The 21177-nt window shown below is 41.4% G+C and overlaps 1 protein-coding gene across 1 annotated transcript in view; it reads right to left on the minus strand.

Annotated features, from left to right (window-relative positions):
* The window catches only part of LOC114593562 (formin-1-like), a 41455-nt gene extending 21327 nt beyond the window's left edge, over positions 1–20128 (minus strand). Inside the window, exons 1-2 of the mRNA XM_028722022.2 lie at positions 20028–20128; positions 2458–4429 (exon numbers count right to left, since the gene is read on the minus strand). Coding sequence (XP_028577855.2) covers positions 2458–4309 — 1852 coding nt within the window. The 5' untranslated portion in view covers positions 4310–4429; positions 20028–20128. The remainder of the gene's footprint in view (positions 1–2457; positions 4430–20027) is intronic.
* Positions 20129–21177: the final 1049 nt, after the last annotated feature.

Genomic DNA, 21177 nt, shown 5'->3' on the forward strand with positions numbered 1-21177 from the left:
AGGCAGTGGAAGACAGGAGTGCCTGGCGTGCTCTGGTCCATGGGGTCACAAAGAGTCGGACACGACTAAACGACTAAACAACAACAACCAACAACAACAATGTAGGCAGTGTTCCAGGTCAGAAGGTTCTACACACTCACACACACATTTCTCTATCCAGTGAAGGAAGAGTTATTATCACAGTTCAAGGATATGCAACAACCAGGCAAAAGCACTCAATGGGGGGACATGGTGTGAGATGAGGATATATGGCTTAGAGTGGGGGTGGGGGTGGGGGTGTGCACTGAGCAGACTCTCAAAGGGCCAGATAGAAAGCCCTGGAGGGCCACACTTGAGGTTCCCCACCCCTGTTTTATAAGTCACTATGGTTATAGTTTATAGAAAAGCATGGTAAAAATACAGCAAACAAATATCTGGAGCAAGATGATGATGCTTTTGGAAGGCCTATTTTGCAGTTGCCAAGAGAAAGACTCAGACTAGGTCAAAAGGCCTACTATGAATAGTCTACCTGGGGTATAGCACTACACTAGGATCTAAGGAAACAATAGCTGCCCCTTCTTCCTTCACTGTGCACACCTGAGTAGCTTACCTTAAAAGAACACAGTGCTTAGATAGGGAGGTTGAGCGCAACAATAGCCCACAACCCAATTCGAACCAAGTTTACTGAGAGGTAAGCCCCGCACTGATTTAAACAGAACTTGCATGCCTGGCATTCCAGCTATTACTGCAGATACCTAGCAGTAAAACATTATCACGTACACTGATCAGAGAGATACTTTCAATTCAAAGTGTCATTAACATGCCAACTCATTGCTGTTAAGAAGGGCTTCACTGGGAAAGAAAATGAGAAGATATAGCAACATCCCAAATTGTTACTGCCATTATCCTAGCATCTATTTCTGTGCAATCTTTCCAATTTCTGATTGCTATATTGATTTTAAGCAGTCCTGGGGCTTGTCTGCAGCAATGAAAGTGACAGTAATTATTCAGGAAAGTTCATTCATCAGAATACAAGCATCTGACTCACCAGACTTGCCTTGTGACTCCAGTTAAAACTACAGAAGGCTTTTCAGCCGTGGAACTGCATTAAATTCTTTGAAACACATTTTTTTTTAGTTCATAAATATCCCTGTTTTGTAAATGGGAGAAATTATCTGCTGTGAATTTGGGAACTATTTTACCCTTAATGTACTTCAAAAACATTAATTAAATTATTAAAAGGGAAACTCTGTATGTACCAGCACCAATTTTAGAATTAACATTTCACAGAGAAAAGATGATGCAAAATGCAAGACAATTTTAAGAAATAAACTGGTATTTTTAGGATTTCTGTCTTTTGCATGTGAAAAAATGTATTTTGTCATACCTTATTCAACAATGAATGCAAAACATCTAAACAAAATACATTGGACAGCTATTGCTGATAGTAACAAGAGATTATAAAAAAAAAATCTGTAGCAACAACACATTTAACTACATCCGCAAAGCCTATATTTAGAATGCATAGTTAAATTTAATTTAGGCACCAGATTTTGAGATATCAGTTCATTGTGGGCAGAATTCCATTGAAGACTTTGACTTGTTATTTTGTCTTTATTACCATAAACATATCTTACAGGACGGTCCTATAGATGTCTACTCAGAAGTAACTTTTATCAAGTAAGTATGTATAGCGTTTTAGCTTAGTGCTGCAATCTGATACATACCGTACTTATCTAAAAGTATGCCCCATTGGATTTACTTCTGAGTAGACACATAGACTGTGGTGTTAAAGATGTGTGTTCAGAAAAATAACATCATATGGATGTGTACATATTTCTCCATGAAGCATGCACAGTTGCAAAACCTGAAAATTAAGGTCTCTTGACCAAAATTGTTGCTATGTTTTCAGAAGAAACTCAGGGGGAAACTGCTCCGACTGCCACTTGTAGGTAAGTAGAAGAATATACATTTTAAAATAATTTTTGAAAGCTTTAAAAATAAAATAAAAACAGTATAGAAAAACAACTGAATGTGTCGCGTTATGCAGACACAGTATTATTTTAGTTTTGTGATTCCATTATGCATTTTAAAAAGTGCTGTATGGCAGATTGCATTTGAAACACGATAAAGCAAGTGTTTTTGTTAATTTGTTTGTTAAATATACAAGAATCAAGAAAAGTCTTTGGCATATTTTGCCTATATTTGAAGGCTTGAAGAAAGAAGGTTATTGTGAAAATGTAAAAACATGACTGGTCAATTCACTAGTGGAAATAAAAACAAGCGACAACAAATTTACAAGGTTAATCTATCGAATCTACTAAACGTTCACACCTTATGTGCATTTCTATATAGATATACGCTTCCACAGCTTGTCCTTTGCGGGTCTCATAAATTTCAATAGGACTTACACAACAGAAATCCCCAATGATTTTTGGCTTATTCTTGGCATTTTAAAATATTTTAAATATGACTAACCTGGGTGCAGTTTGTGCTGTAGTTGAACACGGTTTTTGTCTTGAAGGGTGCTTTTTTCAAAGTCGTCCTCACTGGCAACTTGATGTAGCCCTGGTTGTTTCACAGAAAGTCCGGGATGTCCAAATTCAGAAAACCTGAGTTGCAACTGTGCTTCAAAATCTTTGCCCAATGAGAAATTTGTAGTGGAATGTCTTGAACGGCAATCATCACTAGCGCCAGACTCTTCTTCAGTGTCAAGCATGGGCAATGGAAGTATTCTGTGGTGTAGCTGTGGGCTAGGCAGACTTGAGGATAAAGGAGAAGGAAGAGGCGACATCTGTTTGTATGTATTGGACAGTGGATAGGAATTATTAAAAACATTGCTAATTGCTACTAAGGACGGAGACAGTGGCCTTTTATCTTCCTGTTTAATGATGGTCCTTGCCTGGCAAGTATCGGGATTCAGATTTATTGGCAGGTGTAAAGACAAATGCTTTTTGTCCTCCTGGGGTACCGTAGCTCTTTTTTCATATACCAAGCCTGCTGGGCTTCTGTCTGCTCTTGTAACAGCCTGTAATCGCTTCCATTCTGCCGTTTCATCTAATCTGTCATACTGTGTAACTTTCAGTAAGGTTTTATTGACGACTCCCGCTAGACTACATGAGTCGTCAATAACATGGTCTTGTTCTCCTTTATGTTGTGGAATATAGCCTTTCTGCTCTTTCTCCTGTTTTACAGTGGCGAAACCAGAACCGACAGATTCTTTGCTCCCCTCACTTGAGGCATAAGGTACTTCGCAGTATTCCCCAGAGGCGCGTCCAACGTTCTGCAGGTAGCATTCAGAGACTTCCGCTTTTGAGACCACTCCAACGTGAGGCTTGCTTTTGCAGTTTCCTGAAATACGCTCATAACCGTGCACCATTTCAGAGGCTGAGGTCTTCTCAAAAGCCTCAGATTCATTGGTTGACGTTCCCTGGAAAGAGGTCCGCGACGGGCTGCTCTGCTGCACCTGGATCCCTTTAAGGGTGTCCTCTACATCATCTAGCAGACTATGGCTATGTGCAAAACAGTGTCCAAACACATCATTGTCGTACTCAGAGAAAGAAACAGAGAGATCTGTATCAGACCCCAAAGCCCGGCTGTTCTCAAGCAAATACCACTCTCTCCTGGATCCTTCTGCCAGTTTATTCACATCTGATGATAAATCATCTTTGTCTTCCACCTTCTCCTGATGAGAACATGCAAATGAGCTGGAATATTTGGCAGAAAGAAATTTATCATTTCCCAACAACATTGCTTTGCTGTTTAATGCTGCTGGCTCCAAAACGCCAGGAGTCTTCCTTTTCATTTTCTTGTTTATGAAGTCCTCAATGCTCTCTCTACGTTTGCTGAATCTCCTGGTTTTTTTGTTTTTTGGAGTGGACCTCTTCTCCATAGATCCCGAAAGAGACTCTTGTTGATCCTTGAAACCCTGTCTGCCATCATGGCTATATTTCAGGCTTTCAGAAATGTCTTGCAGCTTCCCCTCCTGGTTCCCCATTTTAACACCTAGAATGTGGCTTGAACTAAGGAGAGTAGCCAACAGCCTCTCCTTCTCAGCATTCAGTTTATACAACTCAGTGAGAATATCCTTAGTAGTTGTTTGCTTGAAGAAGATGTCTCCAATGTTTTCACAGGTCTGCCCTCTCGATCCTACTGCCTCCGAGCCTTCGCTCACTCGATAGCAGCGATGAAAATGTTTACTGGACTTGTCCAGAGTTACACAGCCCTTGTATGTGAAACCTCTGACTTTCCCCTTTGGGAGATAGAAGCTGACGTAGCAAAGCTCCATAATGGGTCTGTGCAACTGGAGGACAGTATAAGTGCCTTCCATTGTGTTTGTCTAATTATTTAATTTAAATTATGAGGTCAGTATTTCTAACCTTGCATGACACACCATGTGATGCAAGGAAAGTAGAGGAGGCATCTGACTAATCTTCTACAGTAACATTTCCTGTTAAAAAAAAGAAGAAAAGCTTGTCAGAAAGATGTTATCCTTCCCACATTTTTTTAAAAAACAGAACAAAAACAAGTATCTAATCTCCTTCAAAATATAATCCAAAATACCAGCCTGTCACAAGAACTGTGACGCATATGAGTTATTGGTCACATTGCTAGAAAAAACACATACCGTACTTCATACTTTTAGCGTGTTTCTGAACTATGTTACTATTTTCTTATTGATCTGCTAAACATTAACAAACTGCTTGGCCAATGGAATATGGTTGAAAAGATTTCTCCCAACATAACTTTGCATTTGTACTGTAATAGGACTACAGTTCAGTGGTATCTCTGCATTTAGAAGGTCCCAGTTTCAGATTGTGACACCTCCAGATTGTGGTCAGAAAGACTTCTGTTTGAAATCCTTGCAAGCTGCTGCAAGCCAAAGTAGATAATACTGAGCAAGATTTGACATAATGTTCCTACATACTGAACCAGTAAACACTCTAAAATACTAGATTACACTATTGAAAGTTCAAGTGCTGGTGTAAATATTAGTATGAAATAAAACACATCCAAATAAATTAATAAAAGTAAATAAAACAATTTCAATTTGCATGTAATCCAATTATCATTTTTGATATAATGAGATATTGCGTTAACAATTGATTAAAAGTTGCGTGTTGCACCTAAGAGTGCATTCAGATGTGTTAGATTTGCTGATGATAATGCTAGAGCTTCCATCCAATTTTCTAATGTTCCTTTCATACCGCAGGACCTGCTGTGTTATGGAACAGTGGATTTGGGGCTGATATAGACCCATGCTATGCTAAATTTTATTTACCCTAATGGGTATGCTGTGACACAATAGGTAAAGGACCCATGGATGGTTCAGTCAAAGGTGACTATGGGGTGGTGGTGCTCATCTTGCTTCAGGCAGAGGGAGCCAGCATTTGTCTACAGACAGCTTTCCAGGTCATGTGGCCAGCATGACTAAACCGCTTCTGGCGCAACAGAACACCGTGACGGAAACCAGAGCGCACGGAAACACCGTTTACCTTCCCACCGCAGCAGTATTTGTTTATCTACTTGCACTGGCATCCTTTCAAACTGCTAGGTTGGCAGGAGCTGGGACAGAGCAACAGGAGCTCACCCCGTCATATGGATTTGAACTGCCGACCTTCCGACTGGCAAGCCCAACAGGCTCAGTGGTTTAGACCACAGCACCACCCGCGTTCTCCTGTGACACAATATCATCACTGGACAACGTCACCACTAACCCCATGAAAACAGCAGGAAAGAACTGTAGACAGTGGTACCTCTGGTTAAGAACTTAATTCATTCTGGAGGTCCGTTCTTAACCTGAAACTGTTCTTAACCTGAGGTACCACTTTAACAAATGGGACCTCCCGCCGCCGCCATGCGATTTCTGTTCTCATCCTGAAGCAAAGTTCTTAACCCGAGGTACTATTTATGGGTTAGCGGAGTCTGTAACCTGAAGCGTCTGTAACCCAAAGCGTCTGTAACCCAAGGTACCACTGTACTGGCATACTGCCCCAAATTTCATCACTTTACTCCCATGATCTGAGTTAAAGGGACTGAAAATTGATATTTTCTGGAAAATGTGCATTAGAAATGTGCTGTATTCCATTAGTTTTCTACAAGTGGTTTTTACTCATATGAAACCTCAATTTTAATGAAGAAATTACCAGCTAGAGAAATGTCAGAAAAAATAGAACAAACTGCCATGTGAACGAAGCCCTAGCAAATGTGATTCTGAGAAGTCAAGCTCTGGGTGTCTCTGCTTTGTGCTCAAGAAGAGCACTTTATATGGAACTTTCCTAATACAGAGTTCTGTCCAACAAAGTTGTCCCACTGCAGGGGGCTGGACTAAATGGCCCTTGGGGTTCCTTTCATCTCTACATTTCCACAAACCTATTATCAGCGCAAGGACTTCTGCCTGTATAGGAGGACTTCCTCTCCCTGTGCTCTCCCAAATCTGTTCTAGATTATTCCTCCAACTCTCTAGGGCAGATTTGGGGGGGAAAGTATAGAGAGGGGAGTGCCTCTGTGCACATATAAATAGCATTTCTCCTAAGTGCTCAATGTTATTCATCCATATTAATATCACAGTCCACAAACTGAGGGGATACTATATTTTTAAAGTAGGTTACCAAAGACCACCCCGTGAGATCTTTGCATAAAACCAAATTGAAGAAGAAGAAGAAGAAGAAGAAGAAGAAGAAGAAGAAGAAGAAGAAGAAAGAGCTTAAAATACAGTGGTACCTCGGATTACATATGCTTCAAGTTACAGACGCTTAAGGTTACAGACTCCACTAACCCAGAAATAGTACCTCGGGATAAGAACTTTGCTTCAGGATGAGAACAGAAATCGGGCTCCGGCGGCGCGGCGGCAGCAGGAGGCCCCATTAGCTAAAGTGGTGCTTCAGGTTAAGAACAGTTTCAGGTTAAGAACGGACCTCCAGAACAAATTAAGTTCTTAATCCGAGGTACCTTTGTATATAAATTGGAAATTGGCATGATTTACAAAGCTTTTAAGATCAGTTTTATATTATTTAGCACAGAAAACATTTGTTTCTAAATGTGGATTTCAACCAAAATATTTATTGCCTGTTTTTTGCTTTCATATCTAGTTTGACATACTGTATTATTGATAAGAGTATGATAGATGAGTGTGTACTAGCAGCACTGCGGAAGCTAGGGACACAGTGATTACATTATGGCTCTTTCTAATTTAATTTAACCATGCTACATGCATAATATGCTCAATTCCAGTTCCAGGTCATTTTGGCGTACACTGTTCAATATGCTCTTTCTTTCTCAAGCAACAGCAAAAGCAACAGGCAATTGCTTTTACCATGTACAGTACTTATGAAACATCTGACGAGATCATACATCTCAATAGGATTTTGACAAATGTGATGCAAAAAGATCATGGTTTCCCATTTCCATAATTGTCAGTACTGCTAGTTCCCTGGAAAACGCCTTTGCTTTTCTTTCATATACAAAATTATCTAGATGTGTCTCTGTTTTTTACAACTGCCCAGTTTTTCCATGAAAGTGACAGGAATTTAGCAGCACACCCTATTTAACTGATTCAGTACCTCATACAATCTGGCCAACAGATATCTGCACTACTTTAAGTGGGGAGCCTGTGGCTCTACAAGTGTTCTTGGACCACAGATCCCATCATCCCTGATCGCTGGCTGGGGCTCATGGGAGTAGGAGTCAAAGAGCTCCGGAAATGCCACAGGAGGAGCTCTGTGCTAACTACTTAGGCTGCATAATCTTCAATACAGCTTAAAGTCTAGCCACATGCAATGCCACTGGAGTCGGACAATGTCCAAAATTAAAAGATGTGTAATAAAAATGTAAGTGTTATTTATAAGGGCCATCTTGTGCTGAATGCTGAGCCTGTGTATAAGCTTGACCAAATCACACGTTCTCAAGATGATTTCACGGTCTATAATATGGAAGCATACAGAAAAACAATTCTTCTCAATACTTAACCCGTGAAGGACAATGATATGTCATGTGGCTAATTCTTGTTGCTTAGGCAGAACAACCAATCAGGGCTAGAAATTCTTGTGGAAACCGATAAGGCAATCAAGCACGTTCTTTTCCTAAAGTCTAATACTGCAACTGAAGAAAATTCCTTACAAAATCAATTACCTTCTTCTTGTTATATGATACAGCACCCAGACCCCAAAACTATTTCAAGGTGCATAGCATAATTTATTCCTCTTGCCCTCCCCAAAATACTGATGTGCTTCCAGATGGGGTAGAACTAGAAGCTGTCATTCAGTGCTCTTCCACTGTAAACTACATACAGAATTAGAATTGCTTTCCCACACTTCAAGGGTTATAGGGCTTTGTGTGTGTTTGTGTGTGTGTTTATGTACATTCCACTATTTTCCACCCACACTACTGAGAGAGACACAGCTGTGTGGGTATGGAAGGGGCAGTTCCCCTGACCATACTGTTTTTTGTTTTTGTTTTAATCAATTTGATCAAATTTCAAAAATTATACCAATGTAGTTTTATTTAGGCTTTCTTGTCCACTTGATTTAAATGATTGGGTTTTTTGTTTTTTGAAGTCTGGATCCAACCTATTATGTTTGTCCACTCTCTTACACAAACTTACTTGAAATTTATTTAATTACGCATTAAAGCTCTAATGATGCTGGGAAAAGATATCTTATCTGGAGACACCTATTATTACCCTCTCTTTATTTAAAAATATTTATAAACCACCTTCCCACAGTAGAGAAAACAAGACAGCATCAAAATAACTAACAAGTATGAAACAGGCTTCAAGCTGACATGCAAAATAAAACAATTTGCCAAAAATAAAAACAGAAGAGGTGCCAAGCATTTTTCTTCAAGGAGGCTTTTCCATAGACTGGGTGTCACCCTGATAACTACCTACCTAGGTTCCATAAGTGGGGAGGTCCAGAGCAGAGCATCATAAGCAAGCCTTCAAAATTTTTAGCTCAGTAGTTCCCAAACTTCCCCCTCCACACACATAAACCACTTGAAAATTCCTTAAGGTCTTAGTGGACCACTTACTAATATTCTTCTGTCTGATGTGGCCATTGTGCTAGATGTTATATGATTTTTTAACTGCATTTTTATTTCTTCTTTTATTTCCAACATTGCATTTTATTGTATTGCAATTTAATTTCATAGAATTTAAACTATATGTGTTATTCACAGACGTGACACAAACCACCGGAATGAAACTAGTTTGGGACCACAGTTTGGTGGTCCTGCTTTAGTGTTTGGCCATTGTAGGCTTTATAGGTCAACACCAGTGCTTTGGAGGAAAAAAATGGGTAAAAGAGAAGAAATGCTGGCATTTGAGAGGAAATGCTGTTCTATCACTTTTCCTTTCTTTTGACCAGAATCATTATGGCTCTGGTCAGATGTTACTTTTTGAATGTGGTTTTGGGGGGAGTGGGTGTCCGGCTTTTGGATAATATTACGTTGTTCTCATTCACTCTCTTCCCAGCCAACTGCTGGTCTAAGCTTACATCAAAGGATTCCGAGTTTAAATTATTAGAGCAGAACTGTTCAAGGAAGAAGAAATAAAACTTGGCAACCTCTATCAGAGATCAAAACGGAGCTCTATGCATGCAAAATGATATATACTTCCACCATGAGCAGCAAAGCAGACAGGTTGATTTGTGAACCTTGCCCAGCTCATATAAAGCGTCAAAGGGATGACTCAGAACATAAGGTTGGAGATCACCAAGATAAGCCACAATGAAACTGTGTAGCGTCTCAAGTACAGGCAGTGATAGTTTTTGAAAACAGAAGCAAAATGAAGCAGAGGACCATGAAAAGCATTGAAAAAGTACAGTGGTACCTCTGGTTAAGAACTTAATTCGTTCTGGAGGTCCGTTCTTAACCTGAAACTGTTCTTAACCTGAGGTACCACTTTAGCTAATGGGGCCTCCTGCTGCCACCGCCGTGCGATTTCTGTGCTCATCCTGAAGCAAGTTCTTAACCTGAGGTACTATTTCTGGGTTAGCGGAGTCTGTAACCTGAAGCGTATGTAACCTGAAGCGTATGTAACCCGAGGTACCACTGTAGTTAGGTTTTTATTCATAGTATTAAAAGGCCAGTATTTTCTAGCTGGTAAAACAGTAATATATTTCACATGCAGACTATAAAAAAAAGTGTTCAAATACTTTAAGACAAATCTTTGGATAAAAATCAGTTTCCCATCTTCCTTTATGGCATACCATGATGACTACTGTGGTACCTCAGGTTACATATGCTTCAGGTTACATACGCTTAAGGTTACAGACTCCACTAACCCTGACATAGTACCTTGGGTTAAGAACTTTGCTTCAGGATGAGAACAGAAATCGTGCTCTGGCGGTGCGGCGGTGCGGTGGCAGCGGGAGGCCCCAGGTTAAGGACAGTTTCAGGTTAAGAACGGACCTCCAAAACGAATTAAGTACTTAACCTGAGGTACCACTGTATATGAAGATGAAACAGTAACAATTCAATAGAAGGAATGCATTAAATACTCAAATTTTTGGCAAAAGGTTAGCAATCATACCACATGGTAAACAGCTGGCATAAAACCTACACTATTTTGGAAAAGCAACAACATTACTGTGCCAAATTCTTACAAATACTACTGAGATTAAGTTGTTTCAATGAAGTCAACAGTAATCTGCATTTCCCCCCTTTAACTCCATTTTTGGTTACAAAGTTTCTTGTTTGTTAAGGATCAATTGTGCATTGGCTGTTTGCATGTTGCTTTTCACAAGGATACCATCTAGTAATCTATGGCTAGCCTTATGCATGATGCCACAGTCTTTGCTAAAACAATTAATTGTATTGACCCTGAGGTCATGACCCAATGGTGCATGTTTAAATTAGCAAAACTTGTTTAGCTTTTTAGTGCCTGTTCATTCCGCAGAATCTCTTTTAAGTTAGTTATCTGAAGCCACTGCTCAGTTCAGCTGCTTGCTGTTTAAATTTCAATGTTTGAGATTGGTGCAAACATCTTCCATACTTTGAAAAAACACTGTTCTTTCTGTATATATTCCCTGTGTACAAGACTCTCAGCTGAAACATAATTTCTGATCAGGAGGGCTTATGGCTCAAGCCCTATCATATCTGATTCCAGTGGCATTTGACCTTCTAATATCTGGAGATGACCATGTGTCATGGATGCTTTAGTTGAGATTCCTGTATTGCAGAGGGTTGGACTAGATGACCCTTGGGGTCCCTTCCAACTCTACAATTCTATGATTCTATGAGTACCTACATTAGAAGATCTTGGTCAAAACAGTAATGCCAAACAGACACACCCTTATAATAAAAAGTGTTTTTCTGGTCATACCTTACTGAAAGACTAGGCAGAAGAGACTTTCAAACCGCCCAGCAGTTCTTCAAAATTGGGGTATTTAGAAATGGCTATTTCTAAATGCCTAAGTGCTTATTTAAAATGTCATTGAGATTTATTCCCAAATGAGGCTATGCTGCTTGGGAGAGCACCAGATTGGTGAAGGGCTGCATTAGATGAATAACACGCCCTTCACTGTGTATAGCATCACATCTGCTCTATTTAAGCAAAACAGAAAGCTTTTCTCAAAACAAAACAAAACTCAATAACCCAAGGCTTGATATTATAAAAGATATTACAGCAAAATACATCTACCTACTCTAAACTGCAGGCCCAAAAGCATGGGAAAGATTCAGCTGATCTCAAAATCCAAAGGGAAAAAAATTAAAAAATTAATTTCCGGCAGAAGGAAACGCCATTAGCCTCGGGATATAGAGGTCTGACACGGAATAGCTATTTAAGAGAAGGGTTCTCCCCCCACCCTCCTCCAAGTTAACAAGCCATACAAAGGGCACATTGTAGAAATCATGTTCTAACAGCTTATGGATGCCTGTGTTTACAGTTTCCCAGGCAGAACAAGCTGCAGGTTTAAGGGTGCCTATGGCAAAATGCCCTTCCAAGGCCCCTCCTTCATCACACTCCTCTCCCTGCCTTACTTAAACAGTGGGCACCAAACTTTCTAACCAGCACTGGTGACTCCCAATGGAAATTCCACAACGCTCCTGATATAGCAGAGCAACACCACATCAGGGACATGTGGGGAATCTGAATGGGGCTCTTGACTCAGCTGCAAAGCACAGGAAGGGATACTTGTTCGTAGCAATCACAGCACCATTTCTGGAAGTGTAAACCAAGGGCTTCTTTCAGTGCAAAGCCTGCATCAAGATTTCATTATTATAAGCTGATATTAATAAACTAATGCATTGTAGCTTGCCAGCCACAGTCGTTTTGTGTTGATGATGTGCTCTAGTCAGTTCTGCTTGCTCAGTGCAATGAAAGAACCGGGGCTGCGTTGAAATGCCTCTGAATGTCAGTAGCTAGGAATCACAAGTGATGTTGCACTCAGATCCTGTTTGCGGGACTTCCCATAGGCATCTGGTTGGTCACTGTGAGAGCAGGAAGCTGTACCAGATGTGCAATTGGTCTGATCCAGCAGAGCCCTTCTTATGTCTTTCTAAAATCTGTTGTCTAATTTTTTCAGTGTCTGCCCCTGCCAGCCCTGTGAAAGGGGCTTTCATTTTTCTGCCTCATTTCCAGGGCACTTTAGAATTTGATTAGAATTTCAATGAGTTGGGAACCTTGAAATTAAGTTATTGTTGCAATGTGGCTGGGGGGAGTGTGTACATTTTAAAAAGATTTTTTTATAGTACCCATCTCTTCAGCACTCTGCAGCCTCCCTAGATGTCAATGGTTCCTGATCTAAAAAAAAGCCTTACAGGAGGAATGACCTCATGATGGTTTTCCCTGGGCATTAATGGGTGTTCTGGCTGCAGAGTGCGGACCACTAATGAGGCGATTTGTCAAATGAAAGAAAGTTCCCTCACAAACACCCCTCAAAAATAAGGTATGTACAAAAAAAACCCCCCAACCTGTGTCCCACCCTTGAGAATTTCATTTTTTTCTCTTTTGACAATTTTTGAATGCCATTTCTTTTCTGATTAATTTGTGGGGAACGGTTGTTAAAACATGGGAGAATTTTTCAGCATAGCATTACAAGGAACTAAAGTATCCAGAACATTTATTCGAGTAAGAGACTGTGTCTATAATATCTATTCTAGAATTCCCAGAGCTGTGGCTTTCAAACTTTTCTCCTCAGGGAGCTTTTTCCTCATCAAATCATCTGTCAACAAACCTTGTACAGGGCAAAGGAGTCTGAAACACACTCTGCAATGGCACAAAGCGGCACTGATCAGGCCTGTTGGGCACAACCAATGCTCTGTGCCCATGACATGTGCACCCAGTACACACCCAATATCCCCCTGCAGGCATGTTACGGAGGAACATGGGTAGCAGTGGGCAAGCTCACTTTCAGGGATGTTCGTCTACCATTGCTAATCTTATCACTGAGGAAAGCCTCTGAAAAACTGCAAGGTTCCCTGAAAAATAGTGGCCACGCAATAATATTTTAGATTTGAAATTAGTAGACATTGTGGCATCAACATGACATCATTCTTCTACATTCAGTTGTTACCGTTTCTCTATATGGGAATTTTCATTTTATTATTTCCAGCTTCTCGGTCATTCTTAAAGCCTATTAGGAGGCTACAGATGGTATCTTCAGGGGGTGGGGGTGGAGAGAAGAGCCCTCATCACAAGACTGGGTTCCTGGAAGTAGTAGCTGTGTTTTGTTTTGCAAACACAATACACTGTACTAGTTTCAACCTCTGAATCTTCACACCTCTGCAAATTTTTTACTCAAAATAATTCTGTGAATGAAGCTGAGAGGTGTTGATTGGCCTGTGGTCAGCAGTCAGCTTTGTGGTTGTATAGGGAATTGAACCCAGATATTTATACTCCAAGTCCAGCTTTCTAACCACAACACCACACTGGTTCAAGCTCAACCGAGACCACCCATTTCACCTTCTTCTATACCAATCCTCACTAGGGCAGGGGAATTGATATAAAGAGGCACTTTCACTGGCTTACACTCCTCAAGGAGGGCAATGCGTCACATCAATCTTTGATTTGTTCTACCTTTTTCATGTTCTGAGTGAAATATTTGTAACTTGCTCTCAGCATTTCAGAGATGGAAATCTTAAAAATCCAGATGCATTTAAATAAGAGATCGTAAACAAGTTTTGCATTTGCACAGTAAATTATGAAACAGCATAGCTTATTATAAAAAGTACTTCTAATTATCTAATACATCAATTACTGATCCCCCCCTCCAAAAATACTTTCTAGTTAAGGAAGGGAATAAGGTTTTTGACTGGAAATCCTCCCCGCAATGTACTAAGCATCATAGCTTAATTAACCATCAAAAGTAACTTAAAATAAATAAATACTGGGAGCATTGACTTGGTTGCTTTGAAAGAGGGTTTATTCATATCAACATCTGATAACAACATTGTTGTTAACAAATATCTGGAAGATGTGTTAAAAGCACTACATTCTTGTAACCGGCTGTGCCGAAGAGAATACGTGTGCCTGCTATTGATTTTTACACAGATCTAGGCAAATTATTGTGACATACAAATGCAATTAGCAAGAAGCCTAAAGCCAATATAGCTCTACATCATCAGGGATAATGAATTGTAGCAGTCTGAAGGCGCTAACCAAAAATGTAGAACTCTAGTAACACAAACAGCTTCTGTGGTGCTGGTTATATCAAGCTAGTCAGAAAGGAAAGCTCAACTGGGAAGCCTTAAAAAAACCTACCGTACTTGGCCAAACATTGCTGTTATGATCATCAGGTCCCAAGGCAGGTTAGATCAATTTAAAAATCTGTAGTAAAAACAGTTGAAAACCAATTCCAGTCACAGGAATAGGGTGTGTCTTGAAAACACACATCTCAGGTATCAAAAGCCAAGGTCAAGAGGTATGTATTCAGCATTTGCCAAAAGCTGCACAGTCGTACCTCAGCTCCCGAACGCCTTGGGAGTCGAACGTTCTGGCTCCCAAACGATCGAAAACCGGAAGTGAGTGTTCTGGTTTTTGAACGTTCTTTTGGAAGCCGAACGTCTGGCAGTGCTTCTTTGGCTTCTGATTGGCTGCAGGAAGCTCCTGCAGCCAACCAGAAGCAGTGCCTTGGAAGTCCAACATTTTGGAAGTTGAATGGACTCTGTTCAGCTTCCAAGGTACTATATATGGAAGGTGCCAGACACACCTCTGTGAGGAGGGAATTTAACAATTTATGGGCCGCCACATAAAATGCTCTCTCCTGAGCCACCATCACTCCCAACCTCAGAGGACAGTGAAACTACCAAGAGGGCCTTCTCTTAACACCTGAGAGGGTCTGTAGCAACAAAGGGCGGGGCTCTCTCAGATATTTGGATTGTTGTTTAGGGCTTTAAATACTAGCATGAGCCTGGAAATGAACTGGCCAGCAATGCAGCTGTTTAGAACTGGGGTTATAGGAGTTCTAAAGGAAACCCCAGTCAGTAATCTGGCTGCTGCATTTTGGACCAGCGGAAGTTTCAAAGTTGTCTTCAAGGACAGCTCCACATGGAGCACATTGCAATAATCCAATCTGGAAATTACCAGAGCATGGAGTACCATGGACAAGTCATATCTGTCCAAAAATCTGGAACTCTTTGGGTAAGAATAAATAATTATGTTGTAGGACCCCATGGACAGCATGAATTTCAAATAAAGTATGAGTTACAGATAGGTAGCCGTGTTGGTCTGCCATAGTCAAAACAAAAAAATTTCCTTCCAGTAACACCTTAAAGACCAACTAAGTTAGTTCTTGGTATGAGCTTTCGTGTGCATGCACACTTCTTCAGATACCTATCTGAAGAAGTGTGCATGCACACGAAAGCTCATACCAAGAACTAACTTAGTTGGTCTTTAAGGTGCTACTGGAAGGAATTTTTTTTTGTTTTAAATAAAGTATGGTAAGTGTTGGTGCAGTTTGACTGCTGTGTTGGAAGTCAGGTGAAACAACCACACCATGAAGTCTTTGTGTATATGTATGTACACAGGTATCCATCAAAGGAAGTACGACTTCACAAGACTACCCATCCCATACTTCAAACCCTGCTTTGCTATTCTGAGGAGGGTTTGTTGCTATTTTTAAAAAGCTTGGGAGAGGCAAATTTGACATGAGGCAATATTTGCCACTAGTCAAATATAGCTATTTGAATGGATAGCTGCTCTGATCAACATATTTTAAAATGATAATGCTATCTAATTCTGTGGGCTTTATGATGTTTTGATATTTTGGGACATTTTATTGTACTGTTTCTACTTCAAATGTATTCAATTTATTGTTTATATTATAGCGTTTAATTTTGGTGTTGGGTTTTTACAGAATGCTTTGTGAATTTTTTTTCCTTCATGAAAAGCAGTACACAAATTACCGAATGAACGAATGAATGAATGTGAGAAGCTCAGACCCATTCAGGAGGGCATCTTAACCCAATTTCCCAACAGTTGGCAATGTCATGGGGATTGTCATGGGGAGAAGTTGCAGTATTGCCCCCCCCCCCCGTGTGATCCAAGGCTTCTTAAATTAATTTTGTAGTGTGCCACAGAATGGCTCTGCAGTAGATTGCACGCTGCCAAACTAATATGAACAGTGGATCTTAGAGATCCCCAAGACCTATTGCAGGAGGAGGTTGACAGTCCTGGGCCAGATAAACCATTGCAGCAGCATATCTAAAACACAGTCTTCCTAGTTCATTTGAATGATTCAGGTCTACTGCAAAACAGATGGGAAGTGGGTTGCACCCTTTGGCACATTAAAAAATGCACAGCATTGAGAAGTATAATCACTCAACTGGGCTGCCAAGGGTATTTTGTTAGCATGAGAAATCTTTCACCTTTCCGTACAAGATGGCAAATGCCATCACAAGTGGGCAGGCTTGTGTCGGAAAAGGGGAACCATCAGATACAGTGGGCCTAAACAAATTAGGAGTTTAAAGGTCATCACCAGCACTTTCAAGGGAGAAAAAGCTGTCTTTTTCACATTTTCACCCCAGGCAAAGTTTTGCACATTACACGTGTAGTAGATGGTTCAATTCATACCAAGGGAGATGGCAGAACAAATGAAGATTCCGGCATTCTTTTAGAATGAATACATATCAATCTGGGATACTAGTTTTGAAATCGTACTTGGCAATGTATTCTATGCTTGGGCTGCTCGTGCACAGCAATGATGGGGGCAAATAGGAACAGAATTCTTCCTTAAGATTCCCCTGGGGTCCTTGGTCCAGCCCTCCCTCTCGTCCATGCTGCTAGTGGGATAGGCCAGCAGGCTCCACCACAGACTAGGTGCATTCATTAGAGCTCCTGTATGCACAAGGGCAGTGGTGGGAAACCTAGAGGCCTCCCAATTTGGCCTGTAAGGTTATCTTGACTAAGCCACACCCACCTGCCACACACTTCATGCCATATATACGATATCAGGTGGGGTTGTGGGCACTGCCAATCTGAGCTTCCATGGGGCTCCACATGACTTGATGATCATAAGGGCTTGCCAGGGCCTTGTGCACAGCGCTTGACAGCACCCAACAAACACTGCTAGCACCTTATGGAGTGTACCCATGTGGTTTCATTTCAAACCACCATGCAGGGGAACGCAGGACACCTGATGTCATTGTGACATCAGGTGATTGACAAGTAGACGGTCCCCCCACCATAAAACTTGATCATCGAAAAAGACCGTCCAAGTGTTGCAACCTGAGTATCTGTATCTACAAAAATAGCGAACAATGGGAGTACTGTATCACTCTACAAGGCGACTCACTTCAAACTCGACATTGTTGTTTTGTGGGTGGATTATCACTGTTTTTAAAAAAGGTTGGGAGTGGTAAATTTGACATGCAGATGAGTAGGAGAGGGAGGCAAATTTGGCAAGAAGAAGAGTGGGAGAGGAAAGTGCTCAACTTCATCCTGGTCTACACATTTCCCACTTCAAATCCCTCCCCATCCCCCAATGTGTGCTTCCTTTTCTTTTGATCCCCATGGGACAGGGGAAGTAACCTGTGAGTCATCTGAAGCAGAAAAAATTGTGAGCAGGTAAACCTTTAAGCATCCACTCTTCCTCAATTCCTTCTTCATTCACTCTCTCTCCAATATAGTTTGGGTTAACTTTTGAATTTCCTAAATATGCTAGATATCTGAATACTTTGATGATCCTCAAGTATCACCATCTCTTTTCCTAGGGAGAGTTTTAACTGTCTCCCTTCCACAATATGGGAAAGGCAATATCAAAGTAGTCGAAACGTTGGGCCACGTCTTTTTTGAATGCAATCATAATAGAGAAGAATATAACAGATTTAAGTTCCCTTATGGAGAAAAAGACCCTTGAAGAGCCTGGAATCTTTCTTGGCTAGTACAAACAAGTTAATAACAGATTTAGTGGCCATGTTCCTATTCTTTGCTCAAGTGCATCATGAGATGATACTTTCAATTCAACTGCAATTTGTATCTCATATTTTTGTATCATATTGTATTTTAAATAAGTATTTGTTTTAACAATCATGCTTTTTATCTATGTATGTCTGTTTTAGCAGGTCTGTTACTACATACTAAATGATAGATTGACTTCTTCATTCCAAATTCTTCCTCAAACCCCAACAGCTGCTTTCCTTTTCTTACAAAAATGCACTGGGGCTCTAATAAGTGCATTTGTTCATAACATGTAATTAGCACCTGTCCTCCTCTACTTACTGATGTGACATTTTTGACACTCTACATTTTAGGATGCTTTGTTCTGTGAGGCACCTCAGTCTGTTGCTCCACCTTCAACTCTAACCACAGAAGGATGCCACATCATCCCCAGTGTTTATATGTTTTTTATACGAGACGATATCTTTATTGTCATTGTCCCTTGCGGAACAATGAAATTGAAAAACTACATAAAACTACATAAAAACTACATAAAACTACATGAAAACTACATAAAACATTCAAAACCCCCTAAAAACTCTAAAACCCCATTTTAAAATACACTATACTACAGAGACCCCTTATGCTGCGTTTAGAACCAGAATTGCATTAGCGTAGAAACTGTTTTTCAGGCGGCTAGTCCTGGCCTTTATAACCCTATATCTTCTTCCAGAAGGCAGAAGCTGAAAGAGATCATTTCCGGGGTGCGTACTATCATGTGCTATCTCTGCCGCTTTCTTATGGCACCTGGCAGCATAGATTTGAGCTAAGGTGGGAAAAGTGCACCCAATAATTCTCTCTGCAAAATCAATAAAGTATAAATGAGCCGGAGATAATCTCGACATACATCAAGAGAGGCAAAACCAGGATCGCAGTTGCACATGATTCTTCCATCGATGCTCTTTTCACTAGACTGTCTAAAAAGTCCCTTTCCTTATGATGACTTGCATCACAGCAAGTACTTTGAACTTGGTTAGACTGGAAAGAGAGAAAAGCAGATATCTATATCTATCTGCTTCTAGTGTATGCACCTCAAAAAATAAATAAATCACCAAGTTCCCCCCTCTTCAACTAGTTATTTGCGTGTGTTCCTACATTACACCCAGGGACATGCAAATACTGCCATTCAAAGCAGGGCTGGTCTGCTGCCTGTTTCCCAGTGTGGCTCCCGTAGCACCTTGAGTGTTAATAGACTGCTGGAGAGACTGTAAACATTAATCATGTGCTTTCCGCTCTCTAGCCCACCTAGAGCACGAAGGGGATCCGCAGCCGCTTAAGGGAAGACAAGCTGTGTGCAGCTACCTCTTACCCTCTTCGGGTCCCGCGCTCGGCCAGGCTAGAGCTACAGTGGCAAGGAGGGGAGCCCCTTGTGCAGTTGCAATTGGTGATCCAGAAAGCCACATCATGCATTAGGAAATGCGGCTAATAAGAGCTGCAGGAGAAAACCGGCGTGATGCAGGAAGGACAGGCGATGGCAGATGTTTGCATTGGGGGGGAAGAAAGGTGCTGACCGTACGGATTTCATCTCTTCCCTGGAGCTGAATGTCGATTTTTGGGGAGGGGAGCAAAGTCTGCTTCCTTCCCTCCATATCTTGGCAAGAGGCGACACTGCAGGGAACTTGGGAAGAGAGAGTTACCCCCACAGACAGACAAATAAAGGGTTGTTATTTACCTTGTGAAAAGTGCAGCCCGCTCCTGGGCTCAGCTATTGCCGCAGGTGCAGAGGAAAAGAGAGGATGCCCAGTCCTGCTTCTGCGGCTGCCTTCTGCTAAACTCACATCCCCCGCCCGCCCTTGGTCCCCAGGCAGTCGCCGCTGCTGCTGCTGCCTCACATTGAACTCCCCCTTCCCCCTTAAGACGCGCTCGCCTTCCCGACCCATTCACAACCAGAGCGGCTGTGCGTGTGTGCGGCAGCTTCAACCAAGGGAAAAACTGACAGGGCGGCTGACCAATCTGAAGGCTGAGCAGTCCTCCGGCTTGACTAAGAGGCCAATGGCTCTGCCGCAGAGGACGCCAGACGAACCAATGGTGGGCGGGCGCAGTGGGTGACAGACCCCAGGACAGGGACACAGGCGCCCATAGAGGAGACATTTATGTATGAGGGCCTATTCAGGAGCCGGTCACCACCCTGACACCACGCCTTCTTGAAAGGTCTCCTAGAGCATCGCATCTTCCTGCTACTCCAGAGCATGTGTTTGTGCAGGATCTTTCTTCAGTTCATGCTAAAACACAAACTCACACAATAAATATTTTGAGAGCTTTTGGATTTGGAACTGGGTTAGTAAAGGACGACGAAATCCTCTCTAAAGGGTGATCTTTTAGTATTTATTTTATTGAGCAGTCCACAGGATTGACACACACACACACACACACCCTCAAAGAGTATCAACACAAAAACACACTTAGTGGGTGTGCCTTGCCCCATAATTATTTATATGGTATATAATGTGTTAGCTGTGTTAGAAAAAGTAACAAACAGGTCCCTCCCAAAGTAGCTGAGCGACTTATAGCTTTAAAAAATGTAAAGTACTTTCCAAGGTAAATGTGCAGCACTAACGACAATTCTCAGACGGCATTACTTCTACATAAATTGTTCTTGACATTCATAATCACCTAAAAAAGTTAAAAACAATGTATATATTGCTGCCTGTATGCTCACTGGCTTATAAGGTAAAGGTAAAGGTACCCCTGCCCGTACGGGCCAGTCTTGACAGACTCTAGGGTTGTGCGCTCATCTCACTCTATAGGCCGGGAGCCAGCGCTGTCCGCAGACACTTCCGGGTCACGTGGCCAGCGTGACAAGCTGCATCTGGCGAGCCAGC

The sequence above is a fragment of the Podarcis muralis genome, chromosome 1 (assembly GCF_964188315.1).
Source record: "Podarcis muralis chromosome 1, rPodMur119.hap1.1, whole genome shotgun sequence".
NCBI lineage: Eukaryota > Metazoa > Chordata > Lepidosauria > Squamata > Lacertidae > Podarcis > Podarcis muralis.